The sequence below is a fragment of the Zea mays genome, chromosome 9, assembly GCF_902167145.1.
Source record: "Zea mays cultivar B73 chromosome 9, Zm-B73-REFERENCE-NAM-5.0, whole genome shotgun sequence".
Lineage (NCBI taxonomy): Eukaryota > Viridiplantae > Streptophyta > Magnoliopsida > Poales > Poaceae > Zea > Zea mays.
Window position 1 is genome coordinate 139873156 of NC_050104.1, and position 20645 is coordinate 139893800.

At 44.4% G+C, this 20645-nt stretch overlaps 1 protein-coding gene across 1 annotated transcript; it reads right to left on the reverse strand.

The window, feature by feature from the left end:
* Positions 1-1080: 1080 nt before the first annotated feature.
* LOC100283777 (30S ribosomal protein S1,chloroplastic-like) lies at positions 1081-5647 on the reverse strand. Its single transcript, NM_001156676.2, has 7 exons — positions 5306-5647; positions 3398-3673; positions 2396-2476; positions 1955-2236; positions 1764-1874; positions 1590-1676; positions 1081-1467 (listed from the first exon to the last, which is right to left on the reverse strand). Exons 1-7 carry the CDS (start codon positions 5582-5584, stop codon positions 1378-1380), a joined length of 1206 nt encoding a protein of 401 aa, NP_001150148.1. The 5' UTR covers positions 5585-5647; the 3' UTR covers positions 1081-1377.
* Between the last annotated feature and the right edge of the window lie 14998 nt (positions 5648-20645).

The following is a 20645-nucleotide window of genomic DNA, read 5'->3' on the forward strand; positions in this document are numbered from 1 at the left end:
GCCGATCGACAGCTACATTAATTACCGTGCAGTGCAGAGCTCGACCTCAGGCGGGCCTCAGCAGACAGAGAGAGGAGAGAGAGGGAGGTTGCTTTTGTTTCTTGCTTGATGATGCCAAGCTAGCAACTAGTAGAATTCATGCAATGCAAGTTGCAGGCGACGGGAGGCTTATCCAGCCAGCCGGCCGCGCGCCTGCGAATTCCAATCCGCACTCGCTGGGAAACTGGATATGGCGGATTTGCTTGCAGTGGGTACAAGGGTTTCAGGAAAGTATGAGCTGCTGGAAAGGGACTGACACTAACACTAGCCTGCTGCCTTCTTAATTAGTTTGGTAGCCGTTCAGGTTCAGGTCTTTCAGCAGAGCAGACGCCTACGCGTGATCGATGAGGATCAACAAAGCTAATTGACCCCCGGTCATTCGATGGATATAATCCGTGTTTTCTCACAGTGTGAAAGCCTTTTTTTCCTGAGGAGAATTGTTCAGAGTTGACATGCACTGGGATGAACATTTGATATATGTTTGGTTTGGCATGTGAATGTAGTGGAGGGCGCTATCAGTGAAACTAGTAGTATGGTTTGGCAGCTTGAGATGTTTGAACAAAAGAGCAGTGGCCGTGGGGGCATAGTTGTATTGTACAAGCAAACTGCTTTAAAACCCGGTTCTCTTGTTGTCTGTCTATCGGGTGGCCCGTGGCCATGAGGAGCAGCAGCAGCTCTCCAGGCACAACTAAATTTCGTAAAAACAAACACTAGTTTGTCGATTGTCAACCTGCGAGGCTGCAGAAGTTGCTTTGCTTCTCTTTTGCTTTTCGGCACTTTCGGTGAAACAGCTTGGGCACTTGTATGGACGGACATCTGTTGTGCCACTACCACTGCCACTGTGTTGAAGGGGCTGTGGGCAACTCAAACAAGTTTCCTATCTAACTTTTTTACGTGCCAGGTGTCGCACAACCATCCTCTCCATTACAGTGCAACAGCATTTTTTTTACACTCGTACGCTGATTTGCTGTTGACAAGTCTTTGGCCTCGGTCTTCAGTGAAACGTGATGCGATTCAGAACACTTCGCGTGTTCCCTTTGCGGAATACGCATTCAAAATGCATTCAAAATTACAAAATATACACTCAACGATCAGACTACACATTGAGGTTCCTGCGAGAATGGGATAACTTCACAGAGGGATTTAATTACATTTCTTTTCGGTGTCTTCAGAACCTTGTTACATTTTCAGATTTCCTAGTACAAGACAAGAATAAGTGGAACGGGGAAAACGATCTGAACAGAACATGCTCTCGTCATGCCTCCCCCACCCCAAGGAAAATGAGCATGATGAACTGCCATCACATATCTCAAACCCGGTGCACTTCGTCAACTGCCTCTATTCATCTGTGGGTTCTTCAGAATCCTCCGAAGGTGCATCCGACGACAATGGTCCTAAGATGCCCTCTGAACTGAGGGTCAATCCACTCTGTGAAGAGGTACAGCAGGAGGATGATTCGATTAGCTCAGCCACATGATTTACACACACAGTTGAAGTTAGATGAAATGTGATTTGACACGGTAGCATTAACAAGGGAACGTTTGCAATACCTCTGGCTGGAATCTCAACATGTCAGCACGAGCCATAGCCTCTGCCTGAGCTATTCTCTGCCTGAATATCTGAGCCATCTCATCAGCCTAATTTGAGCAAAAGAAACCATATGTCAGTTGCTTACCTAAAGCATATTCAGCACATGAGAAAATGTTGCTTTTGTTTATTCTTACCTTCTCAAACACAAGCTTGGGATTGCGGATCATGTCACCAGGTGTTGGCTCAAGCTTCTTAGTAGAAAGGCTGACTCGGCCTCTTTCACGGTCATGGCTCAGTATCATAACCTATAAGCAACAGAATTCATTGGTGTTAGCTCCATTAAGTATGGATATGGCATAACAACCAAGAACCACAGCCACAATACCTTGAGGGTATCTCCTGGTTGCAGAACTGTTGAGATATCTGCAACACGGTCATGACTAATCTGGCTCACATGGAGAAGGCCGTTGATTCCACCGATGTCAATGAAGGCGCCATAAGGTTTTAGGCTCTCTACAGTTCCCAAGACAACTGATCCAATACCTAGCTGGGCCTGACTATCTGCCATTGCCTTGCGATTACTGAGGACAAGCCTGCCTTGTTCCTCATCGACCTCTACAAACTTCAGAGGCAATTCTTTCTCAAGCAGCTCTTCGGCGGTTGTTTTCTGATCAAGATCAAACAAAAGTTTATCAAATAAGGAATTGTAAAGCTCAGCTAGAGCAAAGCATCAAACATAAAATATGGTAAATATATGAAAGGCAGCTCATGCTTGCCAATTAAACGTAGAATATAAGAAACTTCTGTGAAAAGATCAAGAACTAACCGATGACACTTGCGAAAATGGAACGAAACCCTTAAGCCCATCCACAAGAGCTACTACACCTCCTTTGTTTCCACCAATTACCTGCAAGCAAAATTGAATAAGGTTAAAGAAACTAAGATAACCTAGAAAGGCTGAACAATGACATAAAGGTATTCCCAACAGAGACCAGCCATATATAAAGTTATACCTTCCCCTACTGTTTTATGGTAAAAAAACACTATAAACAAATAGACAACACAGGAGCAAAGATATATAACACCTTGAAGACAGATGACATGTTCTCATAAACTGACTGATCCTAACTTCATAAGTTCAATAATTGTAGCACATGGAAAGTACAAAAAGGTAATGGAATTTGTAGGAACTTGGGAAGTTATCACATGAACTATGAGCAACTTATTTGTCTGCAACTGATAACCAAGAATGCGAAGTTAATAAAACATTGGAATCATAACTGACTGTATGTTCATAGTTAAGAAGCACTGCACGATTTATGTAATTGCAGTGGAAATATAGTGCCTCCAAAATATAGGCCCTTTTAGTTTGGTCCTAAGTCAAACTTCTCTAACTTAGATCAAATTTATAGAAAAATGCTATCTGCAACAGCAAAAGCAACTAGTTTCAGTAAACCACTATAAAATATGTCTATAAAGAATTTATTTGGTCTCGTAGATGTTAATACATTTTTATATGAGATTGGTCGATTTAGAGAAGTTTGACTTAGGATAAAACTAAAATAACCTACATTTTAAAATACATGGAGTTTTTCCTAAGGAACAATAGCTGTTGTTGACAAGTAGACAATAAAAAGGGTTAAAACTTATCTGTTCAAATTCAACACAGACAAGGGGAAATGGAATGCAGTACTTAATTAGATTATCCAGTTCTCAACGAGTCAGCAACAACAGCGAGTTTTTTTTACCATCAAAGAGAAATACTAATAAAAAAGGAAACAGGAGAAGAGAATTAAAAAAAAGATGTTTGTGTGTAATTTGTACTCACTTTACCCGTGACAACGACATCTTCGGCCTGAAGTTGCCGGCACCTTTCCCATGCAAGTTCTTGCTGAATTGCTTGCAAACTTAGAATCAAAGTTTCATCACCTGGGTTCTCATCAATTATCATGAATTCTTCTACTAACCCAGGACGAATGCCAGCCTCTTCAACATTATCGATATCAAGAAGACATGCCTCATCTAAGGGCAAAAAAGCAGTAGACTTGGATTGGATGTCGATATATGCACCATTTGAGGTAGTCATAAATACTGTTCCTTTAATCTGTAGACACCATAGGAATATAAAATATTTTTCGATGATCAGATTATGACAATTCTGAAGCTAAATAAGATCTTATGTTGAAATGTGACCAGAACTAATATCCTGCAATGAATCGAGGTGCAAGAGCAAATAGTAGCAATAATAATACATCGAGAATGGCTGCTGCAGTACCACAGGTCCACAATGCCAGAAGAAAAAATCATGGACTAACACAAAGCCAGCGATACCCAAACTATGATTACCTACGGCATTTGACTTTGTAACATAACAGTACAATGACTCATTTTTAAGATATTGAGTTTATTATCACAAGACAGATATGAATAATTCAGTGATGCATCTATTTGAAATGAAGTTTAGGAAACACCAATAGCAATATCTGTTACAGAATATCTTTTTTTTTCTTAAACACAAAGGAAAGCTGTGTATCATTATGTAAAGAAGAAGAACGGCATAAGAAATCCATGCAACAGCCACACACACACACACACCACATCCCAGGAAAATATATCACTACACTGGCGCTTTAGACTAAGACAAAACAGCCTTGACCTGATACACTACATATCTAGCCTTGGGGCAATCAGGAGAGAGAACCCCTGGTCCCCCACCAAACTGCAAAATTTGAACTCTTGCTGGCCAGAGACAATGCCAACAAGGTTGGGCGTTCCTCCATCAAAGACACAATGAATTCAGTGGTTCCACAGAGATCAAGCCCCTAGAACTAGAATAATAATGGAATTCATACCTTGGAACACCTAGTTACAGAAAATCATCGTTTACTAGGCACACTACACGAGCAGCAGCCCCAAAGTTTCCTCCAGAAGCTGACCAGGATTAAAAGATAATTCTAGGAGACATTATGTTAGTTTGTTTACTTAAGCATTAAGTTGTAGTTAAAATTAATGCTGCTTAGGTCCTACTAGACATTGTGTTTGGAAGTTTGGATCTACCTTATATAAAGATAAATCAGTTTGACAAGGGAATGGAGCAATTAAGAGGCTACTAGTTAGCACTTCACATAATTACATCAGTAAATCTATTCCTCTCTGCTGCCACATCAACTATGATAACTAGACTTGTGAGGTCTGAGCCAGGTCCACCGCTAGCTTCAATGTTCCAAGCTGGCTTAGGGAGTGGAGGCTTGGCAAGTTAATCCGAGTTGTTCTTTAGTTAACTAACTGATTCTACAAGTTCATGTTTGGTCTTGGTATAAGAATAATACTAGACTTTTTTTCTTTAAAAAATTGACCAACAACTGAACTACGGAGTAGTTATTACTGATTAGTGAGCGGTGGTGTGTTATCCCAGTATGCTCCAACCAGGTACACTATTAATGGGTTGAGAGACATACTAACTCACTATAGTGACAAACATAGCATTATTGTCCAAACAAGTTGAAAATTCATCTCCAGAGATCAGCGATATTCTTACATTCCCTGCATTATGTACCACTTCACATTCTGGGAGACCATAAACTAGAATGTATGGCAAAGCGTTATAACTCTATTGACTGACACCATCTAATTTCGAAGGATGAACAGCTTCCTAACCGCACAAATTGCTGCTATGGACTCCGATACATAAAGAACAATTAATGACAATAGAGTAGGGGAGGAATCGAGGGATTACGAGCGAGCCGATCTCCGTGTCTATGTCGGTGGACTCGACGGCGGTGTCGAGGTCGTCGGGGGAGAAGGCGACGCCCTCCATGGGCGCGGTGCGGCAGCGCTCGGAGGCGTCGTCGAACACCTGGCGCATCCGCTCCCGCTCCCGCTCGTCCTTGGTCAGCGCATAGGTACCGCACACAAGCGCCGACGGAGGCCGCCTCTGCGCCGCGGGGCGACGGCGCGACGCGCCGGATAGAGGGGGGCACGGTAGGCCCGCGACGTGCTGCGCCAGGGACGCCATCCTCTCTCGCTCTGTCTCTCTCTTCGGTGTGTGTTCGAGCGAGGAAACGGGAATGGCAGTGCCAGTGTCCTGTTATCCGGTCGGTGGGGTTTAGGATAGGAGGCGGAGATGGTTGGCTGGTTTTGGGCCAGATCAGGCCAGGTAAGAAACGCTTCGCGGGCTTCGGGCCTTCGGCGTGTCAGGCTATTAGTTTCGTCACAGGACTGGTTAATTACACGCTTGCAAAAGGAAGCCACGAACTATTTCATACATTCATTCGGGAAAAAACATGTTCATACAACAATTTGTACCATTTTTAACAAATAGCTAATTCGGTAATTGCATCTCGAAACTTCAGCGCTATACAATTTCGAGGCAATCAACTACAATAACGTAAATTTCTCTTGCTTTTCTGGATGGGAGGGTGTCAGTCCGTTCCGTTAGGCTGGTGGCAGTGCGGGCGGCAGCGCGGGCGAGAAGAGGCCGCTGCCGCCCGCGCGCGGACGAGAGGCCGGCGCCGGGCGATGGCGCTCGCTCCCGGCGAGAGCGGGCGGTATCGCCTCGCGCCCGCCCGAGCGAGAGGCGGGCGAGAGGGAGGCGAGGCACTGGCGGGGCGAGAGCGACGTGGCGCGATCTGATTGGTCCACGTGTGCTAGCCGTTGCAACTAGCCGTTTTTGACCGTTTGGAGTCCAAAAAATTCGAAAAAAATTGCAAAAAATCACAAGTGAAGAGGAGGAAGATGAGGATGAGATCGAGGAGTCCGATTAGAGTTATGTAATTTTATTTTAATTATCATGTCATTTTATTTTAATTATTATGTACTTTGTAATTTTTTAATTCAATAAAAATATTATGTTGTGTTTTTCGGAGCGTTGAAATAAATCCGCGTGAATTACTTAATTCTGAAATAGAAAAGCTGACGTGGCTATAGCCTGAGGCTGTAGCCTGCTGCAGCCTGTGTACTGGAGCAGCAAGGACGAGAGTGGAGGCGAGAGCTGACGTGGCAGGGACGAGAGGGAGGTTGTGCACTGGACTCAGCCTTAGGCAGGCCTCATTACCACGAACACATTGAACAACAAACTGGGCTATCGAGTTCCATTTTCGTATCAAAAGGCCCACTGTATACTGACAAGATAAATGTGCAAAACATAAGTACTCTATCTAAAAGAAAAGTAGAAGATGAAGTACAATTCTATTTATACGAGCTCTTATTGAATTCTTATCTCTTAATAAGACTACATATACATATAAGAAATCTGTGTTATAATTGCTATTATTTAGGAGGTGTTTGGTTTTTTAGGGTCTAATTTTTAGTCTCTACGTTTTATTCCATTTTAGTTGATAAATTGTTAAATACGTAAACTAAAACTCTTTTTTAGTTCCCGTATTTACTAATTTAGGATGAAACAAAATAGAGAGACTAAAATAAGTTCGTAGACACCAAACACCTCAATAAAGAACACATATTTATTTATATATACTGTACTTTTACCTACTATGTTGATTGTGAGAGACGCATAGAAAAAAAATCATAGCCCAGTATTATTAGGATACATTCGTTTTAGTTTCAATCTATATGGATTAAATGGGATTGAGTGAATTAAAATTTATAGCAAGTGAAAATATTTTCTAATTTTTTCCTAATTCCATAGAATACAAGATAAGAATAAGTGAATACAGGGCCTTTAGCGGGCGGGCTCGGGCCTGGGCCGTTTCCGCGCACCTCGGGTTTATGCATCCTGATGGCTGTCCGTAGATGAGCGGGTAACGTCAAAGAACAGTAAAGGACAGTTCATCGTTTGTGGTGGACGAAAAACACCGCAAGCCCGGAGTAAAATAACAAAAGGTCAAAAAATGGTTCGCTGCCGTGCGCGCCAGAGTGCCGCGCGGCACGCAGGTACAAGTCCCCGGTGGCTTACTCTTGACCGTTCCGTTAGCTGCGCTGTCGTGTCCCGACCGACCATGCGTACCACCGGCACGAGTTCAAACCGTCCAGCCAACCACCATAACTGCCCGGAATTCGCCATGGAGAGCGACGCGCGCGAAAAAAAAAAAAACCCACACCGGCCATCGCCATACGACACGGCACATCGCGTTCGCGTTCTCTCCCACGCGACCGACGCGCGACGCCGACCACGGCGAGGTGTCCGCCCCCACGTCCAGCAGCGCACGTCGTATCGGCTCGGCGCCCGGCCCGTCGGCCGCGCGGACGACGCCGCCTGTGTCAATCTCGATTCGTCGTGCGGGTCAGTGGTCACCCACCGCCACCGGCCACCGCCGAGCGGGGTGCACCGGGAAACTGCGAAAGAAAGAGACTGGCGTAATTGCGTTATCCAGATAAGCCGGCGCGGCATGTGCACGGTGCATGCACGCGGCGGCACCGGGCCACGGCCCGGCGTTGAAGTCGGTTACGTACAGCATGCCAGCGACCGAGGTGACTGGCGCTCATTGGCGCCACTGAATTAACATTGCCCTGCCATTATCCGTTCCCAGCTGATGACGACGCCATGGAAAGCTCGCGGAAAACCTGTGCAAGTTCTTGGCTGACCGTTGAACGCCTTGAATTGATGTGCCGGTTAGGAGTAGTTTATATATACAGTACTACAAACCTCATCCATACTTCCCATAGACGATACGATAGGCCCATACCGTACGTGCTTGCACGCGCGCTGACAGCCGATCCAGCATTACCCGAACAATTCAAACTACTATACTATAAACGCGTTGCATGTGTGCACAGTGTAATTTTTAAGTGCAGAGCCAGCGGCTATTCGTAAATAAACTCGGAGCAGCATACGAGTTGCGGAGGTCGTAGGCATGGCCATTGTTTAATGCGAGCATTTATTTAATATATTGATTTTAAACATATTTTTAAAAACTACTAATATATACACATAATAATTATTAGACTAATTAAAACTTATTTTTTTATAATAAACATATTTAGGTATACTTACCGTACTGTTTTTTTATAAATCCAATTAAAGTTGAAATTGATTGATTACTAAAAGGAAAATTTTGTTTTTTTTTAACAGAAGAATAAAGTGATTTGGCAAGGCGTCCAGACTCCACACTCCAGTGTCCACGAGTCCACGGGCCACGGCACCTTTGCCTACGACCAGCTCCGCCACCTCTGCATGCGACATGCTTGGTCATTTCGCCTTAGCCTGACAATGCTGTCTAAGTTTTTATTGTTACTTAAAAAATGATGATCGGTCTCTTTGCTGGTGGCGAAGAGCACGATTACAAAATAGCAGCTGCACAAAAGTGAACCAGAGGGAGATATATGCTGATGAGGCGTAGCATTTTCACAGTGAAAAGTTGTGAGAAGCTAAACCGAAAAAACTAGCTGGTTGTTTCAGCTTCTGACTTTTCACGGTGACAAGTTAGCCGAGAAGCTCAAACAAATAAGTTGTAAAGTATAATTTGGGTCATTTTAAAAGGGAACCAAACAGACGCTAATGTGTACTCGCGAGCTCTACCAAAGTGGTGGCCGTCGCTCCCTGCACCATCATCTATATAAGGTTTTAGTTTTGCTCTCAATTCATATAAGGCCTTGTTCGGTTACATGGGATATAATTCCATCATGTATTTAATCCGGGTATGGATTGGGTGAATTCATATCTCACACCCAATCCCATGGTGGGATTAAATCCATCAACAAATCTATGTGACTTTCAAAGCTAGTTATTCTTTTGATCCATAAATTCTAATGTAAACTTGTGCAATATCTCATGGATTTGTTCCATACCTAATAGGCTATGGATAGAATCCATGTCTTCCATAGTTTAAAAAATTCCCAAACCTTTGGGTTATATTCCATGATGGGTTTAACCGAATAAAAAAAATTAAGTAGTCATGGATTATTTTGGGGCATGGATTGAGGCATGGATTTAATTCCAATTCATGCTAATCCAGAGCGGGATTGGTGTAAACGAACAAAGCCTAAATTGGATGGGACTGAATGAGGTTCAATTCCAAACAAATCAGAATCTTTTATATTATTTTCTAATTACATTCAATCCACATTAAATAGAAATAGTCTGGTTGCCTTACATATAACCAGTCTCACTTCATTCAACATGCACGCTCCCGCCGGCCAGGCTTAGCCATGTAAGGTAGCATGTCTGTTTGGTTGCATACATCAAAGTGTTGGAAATAACAACAATTTAGTGATGAATAAAATAATTTCGATAATAATAAAATGACTATCAACATGTTTCATAAGCGTATAACTCACTAATAGTTTATAATCTAATGCTAGTGTATGAAGTGAAAGCATCTAGGCCCCTGGTTGGTTTTAGTGATTAATGACAACGTAATATTATATGTGACTAACGTGTGTTTTGCAGAGACAAATGGTAAGTTAGGTCACATGACAGGTAAAAGCACTACAATGTGAAAGCAATCCCGGAGATAAGAACTCGAAGCGACGGCTAAAACGACGGAACAAAAGGTGAAGGTCTACGGAGTCCGAGTGTCAAGGAGATGTGGACACTCGCGATTTAGTTAGGTCTTTTATTCTCTTTTAGCCGTACTATAAAGAGGGGTTGTCGATGAGTAGTTTGACCAAGAGAGTTCTAGTGTAGTGTTGGTGCACAATCACACTCATACACAGTGCTAGGTGTCACTCTAGAACTCACATACAAGTTAGAGCGAAAACCGATTTGAAAATCAGCTGAAAAACAAGACTTAGGGTTTCTGGCTTTGGGGCACCGGACTGTCCGGTGTGCACCGGACTGTCCGGTGCACCCTCTGCCAGGTGGGACCAGGCTGGTTCACAGCAGAGCCTTCCCAGTCGCAGAAACCCGAGAGCGCTGCCTTCGGAGATGAATTTTAGTGGCACACTGGACATCGCACCGGACTGTCCGGTGTGCACCGGACAGTGGACTGTTCACTGTCCGGTGCGCCATAAGTCCAACGGCTCTGTGTCAGAACTAGCCGTTGGAAGTGACCGTTGGCGCACCGGTGGCGCACCGTTGGCGCACCGGTGGCGCACCGGACTGTCCGGTGCGCCATCGCGCAGCAAGTTTCCTGTAACGGCTAGTTGGTGGGTGAGGGCTATTTATACCCCTTCCACCCACCATATTCAAGGTCTTGCACTCCACATTTATTCCAGCACCTTGGTAGAGTATTGCAAGCACCAAAAGCCTAGTGAGGAGATTAGAGAATCATAATCCGCGCTTGTTCCTCATTAGCGCTAGTGAGAGCCACCTAGAGCACACACCACTTGCATTAGGCTTCTCTTGGTCAAGCGAAAGTCTATGGCTTGTTACTCTTGGTGATCGGCATCACCTAGACGGCTTGGTGGCGTTGGGAGCTCGGTGATCACCGTGAAGATCTTGTTGGTGACCCGACTCAAGTTTGTAAGCGGTCTCGAGGGATCCACCGCGCCGGAGTGGCAAAGGATCATCTCGTAGTGAGCACTTGGTTCTTGCGAGGACCAAGGGGGAGCGATACCCTTGCGCGGGTGCTCCAACGAGGACTAGTGGAGAGTGCCGACTCTTCGATACCTCGGGAAAAATTGGAGGAGTCTTCTAAACTTTGCTTTACATTCCGCACTTAATTCAAGCTATTTACTTTGTGTATTTGTTTAGCAAGTATTTGAAGCATTGTTTTAGCCTTGTTACATTTCTAGTATTATTTTCTTAGTGCTAGTTGTTGGGGTGAAGTTGGGCTCTTGTTTAGCTCTTGCTTAGGTTTTAATTAGTGTTGATTTTTAGAAAAGCCCAATTCACCCCCCCTCTTGGGCATCGTGATCCTTTCAATTGGTATCAGAGCCTTGTTGCTCATAGATTAGCTTAACCGCTAGAGTTACGATGTCCGGTGGGGATGGACCTCCTCCCGTTTTTGATGGTGACGATTTTCCTTATTGGAAAATTCGTATGGAAGCATACTTAGAGGCTATAGACATTGGTGTCTATAAAGCCGCCACACAAGGGTTTCCCCAACCTAGAGATCCCACAAATCTTGTAGGTGATGAGTTCAATTATGAGAAATGGAATGCGAAGGCCAAAAACACCCTTTTTAGAGGCCTTTGCAAAGATGTGTTCAATAGAGTTCGGAATCATAAAAATGCTCATGATTTGTGGATGGACATTTGTGCTCTACACGAAGGAACTAGAAGTGAACGTGAGGAAAGATATCACATAGCTATGCGAAAGTTAAATTCTTTTGAAATGCTTGCTAATGAAAATGCAAACGCTATGTACTCACGACTTAATATTCTTGTAGAGGAAGTCAATGGATTGGGGCTTACTCAAATCTCACAACCGGATGTTGTGAGGAAGATTCTCAGTGTCCTCCCAATAGACAAATATGGACACATTGTCACTGTGCTACATCAAATGGATCTTTCGGTTACCACACCTACACAAATTTTGGGAAAGATCAATGCCCATGAAATGTACATGCACATCAACGACAAAGAAGAATCATCTTCCAAAAGAAAGGATTTGGCCCTCAAAGCAAATCATGAAAGAAAAGGAAAAGCAAAAATACAAGTTGAGGAAGAATCCTCAAGTGATGATGACCTTGATGCAAACATTGCCTTGATGGTAAGGAAGACCACCAAGATGTTGAAGAAGCTAAATAGAGAAGGCATCAAATTTGATTCAAGGAAGAAGAAGTTCTTTTCCAACAAAAGAAAGCCCATCTCTGAGATGGACTGCTACAACTGTGGTGAGCTTGGTCATCTTGCTCATCAATGCAACAAGCCCAAGAAGAACAAGTTCAAGGGCAAGAAAGAAGATGACAGTGATGATGAAAAGAAGGAAAAGAAATTCTTCAAGAGGAAGGATGGGAAGCAAAAGAGGTTCCACAAGAAGAAGAATGGAAAGGCCTATATTGTTGGTGACTGGCTCACCGACGTCGAATCATCAAGTGGATCTTCCTCAAGTGAAGAAGAGGATGATGAAAAAGTTGCGGCCATCGCCGGGGACTTCTCTTCACCACCACCATCGCCATCATCCACTTCTCACCTGTGCCTTATGGCTAAGGGTGAACGAAAGGTACAAAATGATATTGATGATGATAGTGATAGTGATAGTGATGAAGAATTTGCTTCACCTTCATATGATGAGTTAGCTGACTTACTTAAAGAATATACTCAAATCATTAGAAAGTCAAAAGCTAAATGTGATAGGTTGAAAAATGAAAATGAATCTTTAAATGCCAAGTATGACATAGTTATAAAGGCTAGTGATGAAATAAAAGAAGAAAATAAAACTATGTCATCAACTGTAAATGAGCTCACAATCTCCCTAAAAGATGCTAAGGAAAAATATGACAAATTAAATGAAGCTAATAGGGAGTTGCAAAATAGACTAGTTAAGATCAAGGAAGACTATACTCAAATTAAATTTGATCATGACAATCTTCTTGTTGAAAATGAACTTTTATCTTGCAAAACACATGAGGCTATTAACCCTGTTGTTAAGCTTGATGTAGCAACCTCATGTGATGATTTGATTCAAGAAGAGCAAACTAGTCTACATGCTGAATTGACTGAAAAAGTTGAAGTCCTGACTTTAGACAACCAAAAATTGAAGAATTATTTGACTGATGCAACTACTAGAGGAAAAGTTGCTATTGAGAACAATGATTTCAACAATGAGTTGGCAGTGGATAATCAAAGGCTTAAGAATGAGGTCAAGAAACTAAAAAGTGAAAATGAACATCTTGCAACAAGTGTGCAAAAGTTCAACAAGGGTCAATACCTCCAAAATGAGCTGCTTATGAACACTGTTATGAAAAATAACAAGAGTGGTATTGGATACAATGCTTTTGTGCAAAAGAAATCTATCACTCAATACAAGCCAAAGCAGACTCACAAGCCTATCAAATGCTTTGAGTGTGGAAATGAAGGTCATTTTGCCCACAACTGCAAAGCTAAACCACCAACTCCCTTGCCTAAGCACTCAAGACCATTTGCTTTCAATGCTCACTATGTTCTAAGAAAGGTTGCAAATGGAAAGATTAAGGTTACATTCCTAGGTCCACCAAATAAGAGTAGACCTAGACAAATCTGGGTGGCAAAGTCCTTAATTGAGAGAGTCACTGGTCCTATGCAATATAGGGCTCTCAAAACTCAAGCTTGAATTGTCTGTGAATGTAGGTGAACTACAAGACCGGTGGGAGCCATTGGGTTATTGACAGTGGATGCACACAACATATGACAGGCAACCCACGGATGTTCACCTCATTAGATGAGAATGTTGATGGTCAAGATAAAATCACATTTGGAGACAACTCAAAAGGAAAAGTACAAGGACTTGGCAAGGTGGCAATCTCAAATGACTTATCAATATCAAATGTTCTCTTAGTTGCACCTTTGAGCTTCAATTTATTATCAGTGGGACAACTCTGTGATCTTGGACTTCAATGCTTATTCACTCCATCAGAGGTTATTGTAACAAAAATGGATGATGAATCAATGGTATTCAAGGGTTTTAGATACAACAACCTCTACTTAGTGGATTTCACTTCAGAAGATGCAGACTTAAGAACTTGCCTCTTCACCAAAGCTTCTCTTGGATGGCTTTGGCATAGGAGGCTTGCACATGTTGGGATGAGCACACTCAAGAAGGTATTAAAGAAAGATATGGTTAGAGGATTAAAGGATGTGGTATTTGAAAAGGACAAGCCATGCAGTGCATGTCAAGCTGGAAAGCAGGTTGCTAATACACATCCCACTAAAGCTTTCATGTCAACATCAAGGCCACTGGAACTACTTCATATGGATTTATTTGGACCTACAAATTATGTCAGTGCCGGTGGCAACCTCTACTGTCTAGTGATTGTTGATGACTTCTCAAGATACACTTGGGTGTTCTTTCTCCATGACAAATCTGAAGTTGCATCTATATTCAAGAAGTTTGCCAAGAAAGCTCAAAATGAATTTGATTGCAAGATTAAGAAGATTAGAAGTGACAATGGCAAAGAATTTGACAACACCAACATTCATGAGTACTGTGATGAAATTGGGATCAAGCATGAAGTATCTGCCACATATACACCTCAACAAAATGGAGTTGTTGAAAGGAAAAATAGGACCTTGATCACTCTTGCAAGAACAATGATTGATGAGTATAACACACCGGAGAGGTTTTGGGCCGAAGCTGTCAACACTGCTTGCTATGCATCAAACAGGCTATTTCCTCACCGGCTACTTGCGAAGACTCCTTATGAACTGCTAAATGGGAAAAAGCCAGACGTCTCTTTCTTCCGGGTGTTTGGGTGCAAATGCTACATCTACAAAAAACGCCATCATTTAGGGAAGTTTCAAAGACGTTGTGATATTGGTTTTCTTTTGGGTTATTCATTAAAGTCCAAAGCATATCGAGTATTCAACCATGCCACTGGCGTGGTAGAAGAAACATATGATGTGGAATTTGATGAGACTAATGGCTCCCAAGGAGCACTTGAAAATCTTGATGATGTAGGTGATGAGCCACTTAGGGAAGCAATGAAGAACATGCCTATTGGAGCTATCAAACCAAAAGAAGATGAAGAAGAGGTGCGAATCATTGACAGGCCTTCTTCATCAAATGTACCACAAGATGATGAAAAAGATGAGAGGCATGCAAATGAAGATACATTTGTCTCTCATGAACAAGCAAGGGTACAAGCCGAAGATGTTGATGCTCCAGGATCTTCTTCCCAAGTGGTTAACAGGAGAAACTCATCACTACTTCAAGCTCATCCTCAAAACCAAATCATCGGGAGTCCTTCACAAGGGGTTATTACTCGATCACATAGACATGCTAATTTTATTGAACATCACTCTTTTGTTTCTTGTGTTGAGCCTACTTGTATAGATGAGGCGCTACAGGATCCGGACTGGGTGAATGCCATGCATGAAGAACTTAACAACTTCACCCGTAACGAAGTTTGGACCCTGGAGAAACCCCCACAAGATGCAAGAATCATTGGAACAAAGTGGGTGTTCAGAAACAAACAAGATGATCAAGGTGTGATCGTAAGAAACAAGGCAAGACTTGTCGCAAAGGGATTCTCTCAAGTTGAAGGCTTAGATTTTGGAGAGACCTTTGCACCGGTTGCTCGACTGGAAGCCATCTGTATCCTACTTGCATATGCATCATGCTATGATATAAAACTTTATCAAATGGATGTAAAAAGTGCATTTTTAAATGGTTTCATAAATGAACTTGTATATGTTGAGCAACCGCCTGGATTTGAAGACCCTAGATATCCTAACCATGCTTACAGGTTGTCCAAGGCGCTATATGGGCTAAAGCAAGCTCCAAGGGCTTGGTATGAGCGTCTTCGCGACTTCCTCATCGAAAAGGGCTTCAAAATCGGGACCGTCGACACAACTCTCTTCACAAAGAAACATAACGGTGATATTTTCATTTGTCAAGTATATGTTGATGATATAATCTTTGGCTCGACAAATGACTGTCATTGCAAGGAATTTGGTGAGTTGATGTCGAAGGAGTTCGAGATGTCAATGATTGGTGAGCTAACATACTTCCTCGGCTTTCAAGTCAAGCAAATGAAAGATGGTAACTTTCTCTCTCAAGAGAAGTATACCAAAGACTTGTTGAAAAGATTCAACATGGAGAAATGCAAACCAATCAAGACCCCCATGCCTACAAATGGACATCTCGACTTAGATGAGGGAGGTAACCCGGTTAATCAAACTCTCTACCGTTCTATGATTGGTAGTTTATTATACCTTACCGCATCTAGGCCCGATATTATGTTTAGTGTCTGCATGTGTGCTAGATTTCAATCGAATCCTAAGAAAGCTCATCTTCGCGCTGTTAAGAGAATTCTTAGGTATCTCAAGCACACCACAAGCGTTGGTTTGTGGTATCCCAAAGGAGCTACTTTTGATTTAATTGGCTATTCCGATTCGGATTATGCCGGTTGCAAGATTGATAGGAAAAGTACTTCTGGGGGATGCCATCTGCTTGGTAGATCACTAGTTTCATGGACATCCAAAAAGCAAAATAGTGTTGCCTTGTCAACTGCCGAAGCGGAATACATTGCCGCAGGTGCTTGTTGCACACAGATTTTATATATGAAACAAACTCTTCTAGACTATGGTGTAGTTCTAGAAAAAGTACCTTTGTTGTGTGATAATGAGAGTGCTGTTAAAATTGCTAATAATCCTGTACAACACTCTCGCACCAAGCACATTGATATCCGTCATCACTTCCTTAGAGATCATGTTGCTAAAGGAGATATTATTTTAGAAGGAGTGAGGTCGGAAGATCAATTAGCGGATATTTTCACTAAGCCACTTGATAAGACCCGCTTTTGCATGTTGAGGAATGAACTAAATATCCTTGATCTCAGAAATTTTATGTGAAATGTCAAATGGTGTTGTCACTTGCATTGCATATTTAAATTCCTTGTATTGCATCTAGGGCTTGTCTAACCTAGTTGAGATAACCGCCAATAAAGCGAGTGAAAAAGCTTAACTCGGGTCAAACTTGACAAGTCTTAGTTTTAAGCTTTTAGCACTTAAATTCTTACTTTCAAGCAATTATTGATTCTTGAAATATGCATGAGGTACTGCACTTAGGGGGAGTATTCAAAACTCAAATCACTCATGAAAAACCCCTAGTGCAAACCAAAATGCAAATTTCACCATTTGCCTATTTTCTCTAAAAATTATCTAGCCTATGGCAAAATATTTTAAAAAAAAATTTATGAGGGTGCCAATACCTGTCCCAACAAGTGTTCTTTTGTGTGATTATAAGTTGGGATTTGGTTTGGTTAGGAGTTAGATAGAAAAATTCAAAATTTTCCAAACTCCCCTCTGTCTGGGCTCACCGGACAGTCCGGTGTGCACCGGACACTGCACTGTGCAATGTCCGGTGCACCGGCAGCCGCGCGCTAAAAGTCTTTTTCCTGTGCGCTGTCCGGTGGTTCACCGGACAGCTACTGTGCGCTGTCCGGTGTGCACCGGACAGCCACTGTAGACTGTCCGGTGTGCCCATCTCGCGTTTTAAAAAATCGCCCCCAGCCCGACCGAGCCAGGGGCTCTGTCTCATTCCTCTGCCAGCACCCGCGTCCTCAAGCCCTCTGGCGGTTCCCAGCGCCCGCCGTCGACCTCTTCACTCCGGCGGCCTCCATCTCCGGCGGCCTCCATCTCCGGCGACCTCGTCCTCCTCCTCTCCCCTCCTCGGTGAGCGGCTCTCCCTCCTTTCTTTCTCGGTTCTCCTCTGTTTTGGTGAGCAGAGCCTCCCACCTCTTCAATTCGTGCAATCTCTTCAAATCATTGTGAAATTTTGTGACTCCTGCTGGTGGAATGCATTGCATTATCTCCATTGTGTATCCCTGCTAACTCTTAGCTCCTTCGGGAGGGCATTCCCACCTCAAATGGCCATATTCCTAAAACCCTAAATCCCCGCCCACCAAGTGTTCGGTGAAATGCCCAAACCAGCCAAACTTGCTCCAATTGAACCCAAATTTTTCAGGCACCTTCACCACACTTCCAGTAACCTACTTGCCAAATTTCACGCCAATCCGAGACCCCAGGCTTAAATTTAACCAAAATTCTCGTTTTGCACGATCGTTTCCGAGCCGAGTGCCCAAAACCCTATTTCTTCGCCTAAATTCAAACCAAGCACACACTTCACTCAGATTGACCTATATAAACCTATTCGTGAAGTATCGGCTCAATCCCATATCGTTTTGTGCCTCAATTTGAATTTCAATCATCCTATGTCTCTATTTGTCTGTCAAACGTCGTTTTCACGGCATTTGACTTATCAATCGTCCCGTCTCGTGCCATATCTTTTTGTGTATGTATTTATTCACATTTCATATGCTTATGACTATGTGACTAATACGTGCTCACCTCTTCTGTCATTTCAGTGACCTTGTGTGACCGTGTGCCGTCTCCCGTCCTGCCTGGATCGTCACCTCTAGTGTGAGCTTTCCAGGTAGACATCTCACTCTTTGCTAAATCTATCGGTCATTTTTTTCTCTGTGCTTAGTCTCTCTATCTCATTTGCAGACTTTAGTCCAGGATGCCGCGCACAAAGAATGCGTCGGCATCAGGGGGTGGCGACGATGAGGACCCTCGTCGCCCCTTCAGGCAGGTGAAGGGCAAGACTGTGTATCTGGAGCAGCAGGAAGGCCGCAAGAAGCGGCGTTCAGACAGAGAGGCTCGTGCAGCAGCAGCAGCTGCAGCAGCCGCTGCACAGGCAGCACTTGGAGATCAGCCGGATGTTCCATCAGATCAGATTGCTTTCCGTGCTCGTCGTCTCGCCTCCCGGTCTCGCTCCTCCACTCACACCTCCGCTTCCACTCCGCCACCCACTCTGCCTGCTCCAGTCACTCCTATTGCTCCATCCACCTCCACCGCCATACCCACTACCAGCACCACGCCAGCTTCCACTGCTTCCCCTGCCCCCGCTCCCGCTTCAGCTCCACCTGTCCCTCCACCTCGCTTCCGGGAGCGCGATGAGACTGAGGTCCGTCCACTGGGTTCGGATCCTCGTCTATTTGATCTTCAGCGTGCCACTGCAGCCCGGGTACGTCGGTTCAGGTACGTACCCGTGGAGTCTTGGCTGCCAGCTCAGAGAGACCCAGCAGCAGGAGTTCTTTTCAGCACTCGGATTCAGGAGTCTTTCTTCAGGGCACAGATGTCAGCTCAGATTGCGCTACGTGTTCACCGCCTCTTAGATCTTCCAGCCTTCTTGCTAGCAGCCGGTGCTGAGTCTGAGGCGCATCTCACATATTTGCCAGGCCTTCTATCCTTTCTGACTATCAGCGGCAGATATGTTGAGGAGTGGGTCCGCGTCTTCTATGCCTTTGTTTGGATTGACCCGGATCATCATTGGATGAGGTTCCGCTTTGAGCGCGAGGATGTCACAATCACTGCCGATCAGATCCGACAGCTATTTGGCTTCCCTGTGTCGACGACTCGCCTGCACAGTCTCTGCTATGGCACTTCAGATCCTCCACGTCGCCCTCACGGCGGTGTGGCTCCAGGGACAGCTCACGTCGCAGCTCTGTTCCGCCCGCCTTTCACAGATGGGTCGCGACGTTCTCCCGCAGATTTCACCACAGCAGCAAAGTACTTATATGAGCTTATCAGACGGACTCTCCTGCCTCGGATGGGATACAGGGAGGCTACTACTCATATTCAGCTATGGCTCCTTGGTGCCCTGGTATCCCACTCTGAGTTTGATGTTGTGGACTTTCTGATCTGTGAGATTGAGGACACTGTTCTGGATGGGATTCGTGCTCGACGACAGCTGCCCTATGCTCACTACTTGTGCCACATCTTTGCGCAGCTGATCCAGCCACCTCGTTTTCAGAGTACCCTTGAGGCCTCCCGCCTTGTGTTTGGATCTTACCGTCCTGCTCCTGAGATTCCAGTGCCAGCTTATGCTCCTATGTTTGACACTCAGGCCGAGGATGCCGCACTTCGACAGTTTGACACCCAGGGTGCAGCAGATGATGATGATGATGATGATGATGATTTTGGGATTCCTCCTCCACCTCCGCCTCCTATGCCTCCACGCTCTCATGATCATGAGGCTGGGAGCTCTAGTGCTGCCCCTGCTACCCCTCAGGCTATGGACCCTGCTCTAGCTTCGATTCTTCAGACTCTCACTCAGCAGCAGGCTCAGCTGGCAGCCGAGCAGGCCCGTATGTCCGAGAGGATGCTCTCAATGTTTCAGACTATGCAGGACAGGCAGGATTCACTTCAGCAGCAGCTTATTCAGGATAGGGCAGAGAATAGGGCATTCATGGCCCTCATGCTTCAGCATTCGGGTATCTCAGCACCTCCAGTTCAGTCTGCTCCGCCTTCTTCGCTTTACGCTCCAGTAGTGCCTTCAATCTTGTCTGCACCCCCTGCTGTTACCTCTCCGCTCCGGCCGGTCACCTTGGCGTTCACTTCTCCAGTTCTCAGCTCTGTCTGCCCGCAGCCGCCAGTGCCACCAGCATCTGCTGTTACCACTACCGCTGTGGCAGTATCTGTGACTGCTTCTGCTCCGGTAGCTCCTGCAGCGCTGCCTGCGTCCGAGTCAGTACCAGCTCCAGCTTCTACCACAGATCCTGGATCCGAGACTGACTCTGACCCTCCGTCGG

Bases quoted from the DNA above. Each gene is read 5' to 3' on its own strand.
- LOC100283777 (NM_001156676.2), bottom strand. From the start codon at position 5,584: ATGGCGTCCCTGGCGCAGCACGTCGCGGGCCTACCGTGCCCCCCTCTA. The intron at 2,477-3,397 runs GTGAGTACAAAT...TTTTGCTTGCAG, and splicing joins ATGTCGTTGTCACGGGTAAA to GTAATTGGTGGAAACAAAGG. The intron at 1,468-1,589 runs GTATTGCAAACG...ACCTCTTCACAG, and splicing joins TGTTGAGATTCCAGCCAGAG to AGTGGATTGACCCTCAGTTC.